The sequence below is a fragment of the Chionomys nivalis genome, chromosome 24, assembly GCF_950005125.1.
Source record: "Chionomys nivalis chromosome 24, mChiNiv1.1, whole genome shotgun sequence".
NCBI classification, from domain to species: Eukaryota; Metazoa; Chordata; class Mammalia; order Rodentia; family Cricetidae; genus Chionomys; species Chionomys nivalis.
The window spans coordinates 7,719,846-7,734,142 of record NC_080109.1 but is presented as its reverse complement, the minus strand read 5'-3'; the positions used below and the strand labels follow the sequence as shown (position 1 = coordinate 7,734,142).

General features: G+C 35.7%; 1 protein-coding gene across 2 annotated transcripts in view; it reads left to right on the top strand.

The window, feature by feature from the left end:
* The window catches only part of Fstl5 (follistatin like 5), a 402,285-nt gene that overhangs the window by 346,437 nt on the left and 41,551 nt on the right, over window positions 1-14,297 (top strand). For both annotated transcript variants that reach the window (XM_057756992.1, XM_057756991.1), the window contains exon 13: window positions 11,309-11,458. In XM_057756992.1, the coding sequence (XP_057612975.1) occupies window positions 11,309-11,458 (150 nt within the window). The remainder of the gene's footprint in view (window positions 1-11,308; window positions 11,459-14,297) is intronic.

Here is a 14,297-nt window from a genome sequence, read left to right as displayed (position 1 = left end):
TTGACAATAACCTTGAGAAAGAACTCTCCTCTGTTATTTGAACTGTTGACAATAACCTTGAAGGAACAGGAGGAAGTTTCAACTCTCTGACCTTTAGTCAAGATAGAATGGACCCATACCTGTGGGCCCTGTCATTGTACACAGTAAAATTTGCTACCGCATTTTCTGCATGCGGGAGGCTGAGGTAGGATGCCTGTTCGAATTTCAATGCTAAACCTGATCTACATTATATGAGTCCAGGATAGCCCAGGGCTACATTGTAAGATTCCAGCTTAAAACCAATATAATCAAGCAATAAGTCTTAAGAAAAATGTAAAATTGTTTTTAATCTTGCCCTATGCCTCACGTGTGGAAAGCTCTGGGTTCCATCACTGATGCTAGGGAAAAAAAGGTTAATCAGATGCATTGTTCCTCATTAGCATTTTTATGTGGCACAGATTTCTGTGTACACTACAGTCAGGTTTTAAAATAGAAATGTGTATAATTATGTCTGCAGATAGATTTATAATCTAGTGGAGATAATTCTATTATGACAGGATATTTTTTTTTCAGCCAGTAGCAGACTCAAAGAACAAAGCAGCCTGTCTTCCACATCAGGCACTTCTAGCTAGACAATATGTGAGCGTGGGTAAAACCCATCCGAATGATGGGCACCATCTGCTTTTGACACTGTGCGCTGCGGGATAACAGTGCGGTGCTTGAGTGGTGTTACATGGGCTAACTAATGGAGATGAGTCAACAGACCGACAAGGAACTCAACCCACACTTCCGTCTCACTGACAATGCATAGTAGATCTACATAGTCTACACATTAAGGAGAATCTTATTTCACAACTAAATCAGTAAAAAGAGAAACCTGTAGAATGCATAACTCAATACCATCCTGAAAAGGAAGGGCTGAGAAGGGAAGGAAGCCACAGCGCACATTCCGGGTTATTTAACTATTTTTTGTAATAGTCTATTGCCCTTTTCTTTTATGAATTCATAATGATGAGACATAATTTACTTCAAATGAGATGCAACATTCAAGGTGAATTAAATCCAAATCAAAGTTACTTTTTTTTTTGGATTTTCGAGACAGGGTTTCTCCGTAGCTTTTTGGTTCCTGCCCTGGAACTAGCTCTTGTAGACCAGGCTGGCCTCGAACTCCCAGAGATCCGCCTGCCTCTGCCTCCCAAGTGCTGGGATTAAAGGCGTGCGCCACCACCGCCCGGCAGTCAAAGTTACTTTAAATGTTTGAAATGACTAGATTTTTCCTTCTAAACTATTTCACATTTAAGCCGCTGTCAGTTTTTTAAATAATGCTACAGCACTCTTTGATCAGGGAAATGAATAGCCCAAGATAGACTTGAGGTGAAGGAAACACAGCAGTTTAGATCTTGTCTGTGTTTAGAATGGTATACTGACAAATACCCAAGGGGCCACCTTCCAAAGTCAGAAAAATCATACTGTGTGGTATATAATTAGGGAATCCATGTTTTATTGATCTCTTTAGTCCTAAGAATGTATTGAAAGTTAGTTGGAGTATTTGTGCAAATACAAATAAAACTAGGGTCCACACTGTGTTTGAAGTTTGTATTCTCTGAAGAATGATTAAGGTAAACAATATATTTGAAAGGAATATCAGTATTTCAAATTGATGGACTGCTTTTCCTGTGATTATAATCAACTTTCTACCATTTTAAGACTAGGACAGTACAATGTGTATGCTGTGTTGTAACCGATTTTCATTATTAGTTTTTCTTTGCTAGCCACTTTGCTAAGTGCACTTCATAAAACAAATTTATTACTACATTGTGATTAAAAAAACCTTCATTATGTTAAGAAGCAAAATTAAACTGAGTCTTTTAATTCCAGTTGTTCATGCTAGTTCTTAAGTTGTTTGAAAGTGGAGCTCCAGGTCCTACTTAATTCACAGCTATTGACAGTCACCATAATTACTATATCTCAGTGGGGTTTTGGTATTTGTTTTCATTTCAACACATTCTGCCAACTACTCTCTTTTGGTTATATGGCGTAACTTGAAGTCTTTGGCCGGGAGACTTAGGTTAATCTCTTTCAAATATAAGGCTGTACAGTAGACACAACATTTCTATCCCTAGGATTCTCAGCCATGTGAGCCCCTGCATAACCTAGAATTTCAATCTCTTACAACATCTAGGAGTACTGGAATGCTATCTAATTTGTACTTACTTATAATGTCTCCAGTTTTCTCATTATATTTTATCAGTATTTAATATCTAAGTATTATTTATTATGTCGATATTCATATAGAATTAAATTTTTGATAAACATTTTACACTTAGATACAGTTGTGTCATTTAATACCTTTTATTTTCGTGCATGAATTGAAAAAAAATTGATATAAATTGAATTCAGTCTTATCAAAATCTAGATGAGTAAATGAGAAATGTCCCAGTAAGTTCAATAAGAATAGTCAACTCAGAAAGAAATCTGCATTTGCCACACGTAAAATCACTCAGAAACTCTTAAATGCATGCAGCCAAATCTGTGCAAACAATGGCGGGAAATGAAAACAAAGTTTATGTGAAATATACAGACTAGTGTAACTCCATGAAGTGCAGTCCCCAGAGAAAATTCTACCTGAAAATAAGAGGTGAGTTATACTGATTACTTGAACAATACAAACATGATTTTGTTTAATTCTCACAATGATTCTGTCTGATGGAAAACATTATTATATGCATTTCACTAAAGAGGTAATCACGGCTTATGAAAAGGATTTCACAAGTAATATACGGTTATTGCTACGTGGTCTACCTGGGCATCATTAGCCTCCAGGCTGATTGTTCGGCTTCCCCTTTCCAGCTTGGCTTCCGCCTGCACACTGCCCTCTGCCTAACTTTAACACTGACAGTAAATTACAAAAATGTATTCTTATTAGGTTGAAAGTAAGAATTATTCTAGTATAGTCTTTGTGCTTTTGATGTCCTAAAATCAAAATCATACAATAAGATAGTATTCTAGTGTAGCACCAGTTAAGGTTAAAAAAAAAAAAAAAAAAAAAAAAAAAAACTGTCCCTAAATTGTATGTCCAAAACTATTCTGGCTTACGCTGACATAATGAAATCTCTAACAGAATGTGACAAATTCATTGCTTTCCATTTCGGGGGTGGGTGGTACAGCTCTTGGGTTATAAGTAGTGATTTCAATTAGAGGATGGATGAACGTACGTTTATCTCAGCTCCTTTTAGTGTTTTAGAAAATCAGTATGGTATTCGCAGAGGCTTAGTTACATTTCAGCGATAGAGCCCTTGCCTAATGTAAGCAAATCCTTGGGTTTTCATCCACAGCAGCCAAAGAGAAAAAAACAAAATGTCCTTTGGTTCTAACTTGTTTAGTGGTTTATTTTAAATATAAGTTGTAATCATTGTACAAAGCAGAATTGGAAAAGAAAACATTACAACTATAGTATTTATAAATTGTTCAGGCAGATTATATACAAACGTACACAGAGTTTTATATACACATAATCTAAAAACTGTAAGAGATTCCATTATAATACAGAATTAAATATTCTGATGCAATTTCTAAATGATGATTATTTTATAACATTTATGAGAAATTGAAAAAAATCACCCAACAAAAAAATTTGTAACCTAACACATGATTTTCCAAGTATAAATGGAATATTGTATTTACATCAGTGGAATCAAGTTTTGATCACATTGGTTATATATATGTTTTTTGAATCTAACACACATTTTTTTAAAATAGGAAATTGTGACACAGGAGCTCAGTATAACTTTTCGTGTTTGCTTTTGGTTAGTCAGTTGTTTGGCCAAATGAAATCCTCCTGATAATCCAATAATGTGCACTGAAGCCTGTGCTAGTCAAGACTGCAGGAGGCTCTAAACAGCTGTTTTAAACTCTAGGTTATTTTTAGCTCAGTAACTGATGGTGGTCTCAGAGACAGCAGTGCAGAGACCACATTATGGTTAGTACTGTCGTAGAATTGGAGTTCCAAGACAGTGACTGAAAAGGTGGTACAAAGAAGGTTAATACTTGATTCATTTATTATCTACCATCAGTAAGATAACACATATTTATGCCCCAAATTCTTTGCCTCATTATCATATTTAGTAAATGTGTCAAAGGCTAATCTTTTTATTTGGGTACAACAGGATATGACTTAGTCAAACTGTTGGACATGAATATGAACTCTGAGGAAGTCTAGGCAAGAAAATCCCTGGGACACATTGTGATAGAAGGGTTCACATACAGAAAATGGGACTACAGCAACCAAATCTACATTGAAAACATATTGGTTAAGAAAATGGGTGGTGTGTTTTTTAAGAGCTGAGGAAAATTATGGTTTCTATTTTGTTTTTAATAAAATCTGCTGAGAGTAAGAAAACTTATTGAAGATAACATAAATTGGGTTATGTGTTTTGTGGATGTCTGTATAATTAATGTTTGAATATAGAGAGGTTTATCTAGTTTTAAAAGCTGGGTTTGGTTAACTGCTGGCTTGAGGGATACATCAGTCTAGATGTCTTCTGTTTATTATTTGAAAGCTCTTTGCAATGAAATGATTTTAGTAAGATTATTGGGCTCAGCTAGTACAATCAGTTTATACAACATATGTGCTAAGAAGGAGTGGTTAGTGCATAATGGAACACAGTGGTCCCATGTCTTTATTCTGTGATGTGCAGAGCCTGCAGCATTAAGGAACAGGGACCACAGTGACTCATAAATTGTCAGCAGTGAGAAGAACAGGTTTCTCAATTCTCCTTCTCCTTCTCGCCAGCGGAGGGATTTCTTGGAGCTAGAGAAGCTGCTTGATGGAAAAGCACAAAAATGAGATAAGACAAAGCTGTTCAATCCAGTCTCTGTTCTTTAGCTACTGACAAGCAACAAGAGCACAGTGCACCAGCTTGCAAGCCCTCAATCTAAGTGCTTATGTGTACTTGTTAATTAGGATGTCAGACCCTAGCCCCTTGGTTCCAACATCTTTTCATTTATTCCCTGTCTACAGCATACTCTGGGATGAACCCATGCTGCTGCTTAATGCGGCGTCCAAGATAATTTGTGTACATTATAGGACATCTCATGTACCACTAATGGTGGTGGGTCATGATACTAATGCCATCTTCTCACTCACAGCTGTGTAGATTGAATAAAACAGTGTTTATCTGGACCATTCCGACCACCAGAACCTCTCCTCATAGCTGAGAGAACCTGGCATGATTTGTAATTAGTTTCAGCATGCTCGAATCCCTTTTTATTGCCTATGTCAGTCTTCACATATTACAGCTCAGATTTTCCTAATTGTCAGCCTATTTTAATGCAAACTCTTCTTACATGTGTATGTGTGTGTTTAGAAATGACTTTAATTCTCATTTTTTTTTTCTGTTCCTTTGCACCTAATACTTTATGGAACTGGTACCTTAATTCTTTCTTTCTTTCTTTTTCTTTCTTTCTTTCTTTCTTTCTTTCTTTCTTTCCTTTTATTTTTTTTTGAGTTTCCCTAACATAAACCAAAGTTTATTTTGTCTTTTAATCTACTTGCCCATCTACCCATCTATGCCCACATAGGCAAATAATTCACCTTTTCTTGGTTTGAGTTTTGATTCAAGTATTCACCACTTTATTCCCTTTTATGTTTAATGTTTGTTCTATGCTATGTATACGTCACAGTTTTTCTGGAGACAGTTAAATGCAAGGAGGTCTGAAAATTGATGACCACAAATTGCAGTCTGGCATCATCTGATCATAGTGGTCCTCAGTGCGAATGAGCGTGTAGCATAGAGGAAATGGATCAAGGAAACCAGATTTGAGCTCTGCCTTTCCACAATTAGCCGAAAATAAAGCCACCAGAATCAAAGAGAATTTAACTAAGAATTAACCTTATAACTAGGGTATGAAGTCAGATAGCAGCAAAATGTTCTTCATAGACAAGATTTTTAGGCTCTGCAGCCCAAGTACTCATGGTCATTGTATCAGAAAGGCAGCCATTTTTTCTCTTAAATAAATGGGTCCATATGGTTCTCTCTCAGAGACACATTATTTACAGAAAACAGAATCCTATGCATACCTTACACATTATTCAATTATGTCTCCTTTCTATTTTATTTTATTCTCCAATAGCTATAAAAAACAGCTTTAACTCCTGACACTAGTGACATAGACAGCAGACTGAATATGCTTATGGGCTCCTGATTTTCTGGCCACGTGTCTCAGTAATGAAAGACAAGTGTTTGAAACATCATAAAGAGATTTGAAAACACAATACTTTGATGAAGCATGCTCCTATAATTATGCTTTATTTACAAGTAAAGCTCTGTGCCATATCAGGTGTAGAGTAAGCTACTTAGTGCTGTCCACGACCTGAAAACTAGTGGTTGGTATGAGCCTGGTGATCAAGTTCTGTAATCCTAGCTACGTAGGAGTCTTAGACAGAAGATTGAAAGTTCAAGGCCTCTCTGGCTAAAGAACTAAAATTATTTATTTTCTTTCCTAAAGGTTCGTTTTATTTTAATGAATGTGTTTATGTGTGTGCTCAGGATGTATGTGCAGGTGAGTGGCATTTGTAAGATCCTCTGGAGCTGGAGTGAAAACCATGCGCTGGGTCACCCTATATAGTCATTGACAATATGTGGAAAATATTTGCCATCTTCACGGCTGCATGTCCCCACTTTCAAATCTGAGATCCTAAGTTCTCTGTTGGTTTTGAAAGACTGCCCTTTACTGAAGGTAACACAGGGGGACTAGCTTTAAGTTTGATTGCCAGGGGCAGAAGGTGAAGCCTAGGAGACATGGAGGTCCTTGTGTTCACAGATAAGCACTAGGTGAGCCACAAATGTTAAACACACAGAGTTTCTCTTCAAAGAGAGAGATGTATAACTGTTTTTCACCTAGAAGGCTTGGGGCAGACAGGAATAACAGACAGCCTGGTCACTTTTGCGCTTTCTGTGTGGCCAGAATACACTGACTTCGCCAGCCCCTTACCCTAAGCTTGTTTGTCTCAGTCAATTTCTAGTTCTGTCCTCCCACAGATCCCCACCATCAGCTTGTTTGAGTCTTTTGTTTTCAGTCAATCTATGGATTTTCTCATTATGGAAGATGTGTATTTTATGAAGAGTTTCAATGTAGTCATGTCTTAAGCTTGGTTATGCACATGGCATTGAGTCAGTTATTACTAGGAAATCTTTTTACCAATTTATTCGTGCCTTTAAAAGCCTAAAATAAACAGTGGGTCTCAAACTTTAACTTTGAACCAGCTCTGGCTACAGAGTCCTGGTGAAGCAAACTACCTTATCTCCAGTGGATCGTTTTCTGTTGGCATTGGCGGTTGCAGAAAACCCTCCATCAGGAAAAGAAAGTATGACTCTAGAATATTCTCAAAAGATCTGAATAAAGTAAGATGCATGTTTGGAGTGGAGAAGCAGATTGATCCAATTAAGTTGTTCATAGTTTGTTGTTTATCTTTTCGGAGGAAATGCACTGTAAACATTACTGAAATCAGGGAACTGTGGGTAGGTATCCTAAGATCAGAGAGAGGAGAATGAAAGACTCTGTGGCTCTATATATGCCTCTCAATCGGTAAAGTTCTTGATATAACCATGACTCCCTAGGTTCCATCTTAAGCACCACATAGTAAGCACAGTGGCTCACAGTGTACATACTGGCAGGAGGTAGAGGCAGGGAGAATAGGAGTTTAAAGCCATCCTTGGCTACATACAGAGTTGCAGGTCAACTTAGGACATAAGAGATCTTGTCTTAAAAAGAAATGAAAGGAAGTAAAGAAAGAAGGAAGTACAAAGGAAGACAAATAATTAGCAGAACCTCATTGAGTGATGGAATCATGGAAGTATTTAATGCAAATGAAAGAATAAAAGTCTTTTCCAAGGGCAGTAATGTAAGATCTGATGAAGGCAGGAATATGCAAAATAAGAGGGAAGATGGTAAAGTAGACATTTGAGGCCAGATTGTTGTAATGGATAAACAGTCTAAAAAATACAGTGATGATTTGCCAAGTTAAAACAAGTGGATATAATTTCCACTTTGACTTACTAAGGTTCCACATAGTAGGTACCAAACAAACTCCAAAATTAAACCCTCTACCATAGCCAGCATAAATCTTCTAGACTTTATGTTTTGGGAGAATGTAACAGATATGCATGAAATATAGGATTTAATATGGAAATGACCCAACCAGAATAAGTTCTAAGTCTGAACTAGATTTATATTTTCCCTGACTCTTATCCTATTAGCATATGTTAGTTTAATTGCTGTTTTTATTGTTGTTATTGTGGTTTTTTTCCCATTAAATGTTCAATATATGTGAATAATATTTCTCTATAATTGCCCCCCACAAATATAGGTATTAATATGGTTAATCTGAAAAAGAGAAGTGCTGTCATTAAATGGAACCTAGCAGGCTTTAATCAGAAATAATGGCATAAGCAAAATAAAGCAAATTCAAGGTGTCTGTGAGGAAGTTCCTAATGGCCTTTTAAAAATGATTACAAGTCTGGCCAGGGGTGCCTTTGGGGAATGGCATACAAATAGAAAACAATCTTCAAGTAGAGCAATTTAGTTTACTGTTGAATCACTCGGAAGCAACAACTGTGGAAATTGCTCCTGGTCTGGCGGTTGTTGGGCTGCCAGCTCTGTGTCAGGTCGTTCACAATGTATTCCTTCTGCAGATTTAGTGGGGCGATTTTACACAAGGACAAAACATCTGTAAACAATTTCCTTATATTCAGGGCCTTTTCTCAGTCATCAACCTCAAATCCAACCTCCTTCCCAGCTCTTTGTACCTTCATAAATACTTTATCTGCTGTTTGTCTCTCAAGAAAACTAGGCTCTTGTCAGTGACATTCAGTACGGTTCTGAAGAAAAGTTACCCAGGGCTTTCATCTGACCTGATGAGTGAAATTTCAAAACTAAACTATTTTAAACAGGTTCTGCCTCCAGGTTTGTGTGCCCTCTTTAACCTGCCATGGCTCTCTCTATAGCCCCACTGTTAAACAACCATTGAGCTGCAAGCTATTAAATAATGTTCTTTTCCTAACCCAGAACTACCTGTATCATTCAAACTGACTGCTGGGATTGCAGGTTATTTACAGATTGTTCTCTGAACAAAGGAATGCCTTAAAGAACAGGGAGCTGGCATGTTTGTGAACGTTACAAGCTGAACAGATTTGAGCTGGTGGGTGCTGTGTGTGACTTGAGTTACACCTGATGTCACAAAATGTAAACGGGAGACAAGGAATACCTCATTATCAAGTGCTCTGATATTTTCACGATATTGCAAATTTTAAGACAAACATGAAAACTACCTGCAATGGCTATGCTACCTGACCTATATTGTATTATTGGATATTTAATATAATCAATCACACATGCCTGATGTCACTACTATAATTGGTTTTGCTGAATCCTCTTTAACAAGGATGTTAAATGGAACATCCAAGGAAAACTATTTTATATGATTTAGGGAAGAAAGCAGGTGTGCTAAATACATCTGAGATTGGATAGTGTGTGTTAGATTGTACAAAAGTATACAAATAAAGCAAAGCCCATGTAGACAGAAACTATACTTTCATTTCCCTGCTACCCAAACGCGAATAATCACGCAGAAACTACATTAATTGCAACACTGTTTGGCCAATAGCTCAGGCTTATTTCAAGCTAGCTCTTACATATTAAATTAACCCATTCCTATTATTCTATATATCCCTGGCCATGACGTTACATCATTTTCTACATGTCTTGTTTCATCAGCAGCTGTTTGGCATCTGACCTGACTCTACCTTCTTTTTCTTTGCATCTTTACTTGGATTTCCAGCCTGGCTTTACTCTGCTAAGTCATTGACTGAAACAGCTTTATTCATCAGCCAATACAGCAACATATATACAGTAGGACATCCCCACATCAAGTCCACATTAGTTAGCAATTATCAGTCCTAAATAAAAACCCAGGTAAATCTCTGCAATGATTATTCATCAGCATTTTGTGCATTTGTGTATACTCAGAACTGCTGTGTGATAAGGCAACTGTTGGCATTTTATCTTGTTGGCTTGATGCTTTTTTGGTTTGTGGGTCTCCTAACATTGGAAGTGGGTGTATATCTGATGCTTTTACTTGCTCTTGGATTCTTTTCCTATTTTGGGGTAGCCTTGTTCAATCTCTATTTGATGGCTTTTGCATTGTCTTATTGTTTCCGGTTTTGTCCTATTTGGCTATCACCTTTTAGAGGCCTACTCTTTTCTGAAGAGGATAAAGAAGAGGAGTGGACCTGAGGGAGAGGGGAAGTGTTGGGAGCTAGGAGGAGTGAAGTGAGGGCAGCCAGTGATTGGGAAGTATCGTTTGAGAGAAAAGTCCATTTTCTATTAAGAAAGGGAGAAAAATAATATAAAGAAAGTGAATGTATTTTTGCATCACGTTTGCTCTGTTAAAGACATTTGAAACTGGGAGATCCTGGGAGAAAATTAAATATATTATGTTTTTGCTAAACTGTTGAGTTCATAAGCATGTGGTTAAAGATGAAAAGTGTTTGCTTTTTCCCAGTAAAATCAGTAACTGGGTATCATGTCCCCATTACCCTCACAAAAATGCAAGCCCATTGACTTTGTCCAAAGCGGAGTGGAGTCTCAACTCAGGTTGGACAATAGAAGGAATTTGGTAGTTAGATAAAAGCCAACATCCCTCAAGAATTCTGAAATCTCCTTGCCTCTAACGGAGGGACATATTGCTCTATTGCCATATACCTGAGAAAACTTTCAGCATATCAAAGTCCATGCTATTCTCCACGCTCCTTCAGCCCTTAATCATGCATATAGATTATTGCAGTTCACAGGCTTCCTTCATCCCAGGCACCCTTCGTTCATTCTCTGTATAATGGCAAGGTTTTTCCCAAACCTTGGCTATTCTCACTACTTTCTTTCTTGTTATTTCTATAATTCATACTCCCTAGGCTTGGCTATGTCTAATAGGATTCTTTGTCTCTATGCTCTGGAGTCTTTTGCATGCCTCTGGATATTTCGTCTCTCTTATCCACAATAAAACCTTCTCCATAATAATGAGAAATCATCTCAGTGGTTTCTTTTCTGCTCCTCCACTTAATCTGGGGATCTGAAATCTCCTTTACATTCTTTTCTATCCATATGCAGTGAACTGAAATTTGCCCTGCTTTCCATTAACTCGCCCTTTCTATTTGAACAGTTAACACTTAATGTTTAGTGTACTAAATCACTAAACTTTAATTTTACTCAGGATACTGCCATTACCATGTTATAATATTGGATGTAATTTTTTTTTCTGTTTCTTAAAATAAAGGATGAAGTCTGTCCCAAAGATGAAGAGGATGAAGTGCAGAGATGTGTGTGGGCTTCTGCTGTTAATGTCAAAGACAAGTTCATTTATGTTGCTCAGCCAACTTTGGATAGAATCTTGATTGTTGATGTGCAGTCCCAAAAAGTTGTTCAGGTATGATTGATGGATACTTTTGAAAATGAGATTTAAAAGATATATTTGCATTAATCTTAGAGTCTCTACCACCTAACTTGCTGACATTTGGTTATTAGGAATTTCTTTCATTACTTGGATAACTAAAAACCATTTACACCTTCTAAGAGTTTTTTCTAGTGAATTAAGAGAAAAATTTTTCAAAGATATTTTATTTTATAATATTTCAATTTTGGACTCATATAATATTAACATGACTAATTGCCTTTATATTTTCCTTATTCTATTCCACACAGGAAAATCAAGTTTGATAGCCAATTGAGTTGTCCCTAGCTGTTACCTTAACAAAAGTTGACACAGTAGTAAAGTTTACAAGTTAGTAAAAAATATTATATTGCTATAAATAATGAAACAGAACCATATGTCAATGATACAGAAGCGAACCTTTAATAGATACTGCCATGATGATGAATTCACAACATATTTCATTCGTCTTTCCATATGAACCACCATGATTGAGCTCTTACTCTTTCCAACACTATGCTGTGAGGCAATTTACTTAAATTCAAATGTAAAATAACACACAAAAAGTATTGTATCTTGGAAATCTGTCTCCAAAATTTAGACATGGGCCAATGAGATCTTTGGCCTCAGTACAAGATAAAAATTAAATGCTTAAGCTAGTATTGTCAGAAATGTATTACTTTTGAATGGGAATAATCACTATTTGTGTTTTTAAAGTTATATTGAAGCTAAGATAAATTCATTCAGGTAAAGCATTTACAGTAAACCCTGGCATATAAAGAGCCACATTTATCTATTACCTATCTACTATCTAAGTGTCTTAGAGACAATGGAGCCAAACCACCCCTAACATGTACAGATAAGTTTTAGAGTCAATATCGCTATGAAATTAACCCACACATTTTGATTTCTATCTAAAAGAATAAAAATTGCTATGAAGTACAAAAAAAGAGTAATTGTATTATTAACGCTTTCACACAAATTCATCCACCCATCCAGCCAGCCAGTCAATCATTCATCTATTCACATTATATTCATGGATTGGCTGCTATTGCAAGATGTATTATCTTAAATAAATGAATGGAATTGGTCTAATACAAGGCTCTCTTGCCTGCCATAATCTACGTTCCCGACTGACATTGAGTTTAATGATTCAGATTCTGATGTGAGAATGGAGAGTGAAATATTGATTAAAATTATGAACAGGGTCTAAAACTTCCAGACTCACATATTTATCATGGCTATCCAATTAAATGGTTCCTTACCTATTGTGAGAACAAATAGTTTGTATGTTAGAGTTCATTTGCATATGATTTGGATGGTGTTGAATTTTGACAAGAGTAGTTTTATTTTGATTTATTCTGAAATAGGCCAGTGTAAATTAGAAGCATTTGGTCTGAAATGATCAGGATTCTTTGCCAGAATTTTAAAATTAGATGCATGATCTGAGACTAATCAAGTTGGTCTTTAAATTCAATTTTAAGTAGGGGCTGACACTTACTGAATATATATTTCCTACTAGATATTCAAAAGTAGAAAAAGCCAACATCACTTATTATTTATATAATTTTGCCTTCAGAAAATGAAGTCAAATTAAAAATTAATAGAAGTTATGGATAATAAAATGGCCAAATGTTATGCAATGATCACATGAATTATTATTTTCTAAGTCCCTGTTATAGTTATAAAATACAAGGAAATTTTAAGAATTCATGAAATTCTAAAACAGAGAAAGTAGATTCTGACAGAACTATGTGGAGGGTTTTCAGCCTAAAGTTGAACACCTAGATTAGAAAATTGTGTGTGAGTACAAATGGATTCTCCTTACGAGTATGTTGTTGAAGTACTAATATCATTATTACTCCTTCATAATAATCCTACCATATATATAATTGCATATATTTTGCCACAATTTTATTGCCATAGTTTGGACATGCATAGAAATGAAAAGTATGTAATTTTATTCTGGCTCCTCGGTCTGGTAATTACTATTGCAGAAGAGTTCTAATTTCATGTAGATTGTGTTTGCATTATTATTTTACTGTAAGGAATTGACTAGAATTAATTATTTGTAATTATGGAGTATATATTTGTATATTCACCAATGTAAAATCAGGTATAATCTCAAAATCTTCAATCAAGGCATTTTGTGGTCTTCTGTAGGCACAGTCTTGCAGAGACTTTGTCAGTGTACATGCACGTTCCTAACTGGTATTTGGTTGTTTGTTCACATACAGAAATTGTCTAGAATGATGCTAAGCTTCAAGTAAAGGGCTCTGATGTGCCTAGAGTTAAACTATTTCCAGCTATGAATCATAGTGTGCTCAGTGTTAGCAAATGAGTAATATATCTTAATTAACTTAATTTCAAACACACACACACACACCACACATACACACATCCGACGCACACAGATTTGATCAAGTAGATAATATATTGCAGCCAGAACCATTAGAATCTCATCTTCTAATTCCTCTAAAGCAATAAGAACAATTTCAATATTCAGTACTTGAATGTTAGTAATAATGTGCCAGTAATTTTTACAAATAATTAAAATCAGTAATATTTGTATATATCAGTCTGTGTTCTAACAATTTAAAATTAATGAGCAATTAAAGCATATTCAAATTATTTATGATAATTATTATTATAAATAATACCACGAGCTATATATTCTGTTATTAGAATTTTGTACATGGTATATTGAATTACAAATATATTTATATGTTTATATATATTTGGTCATATATACAAATGCATTTTATATGCAAGTATTTGTACATAATTATAAATATATGAGCTTGCATGCAATATACAAGGTTAAATATAAAAAGCA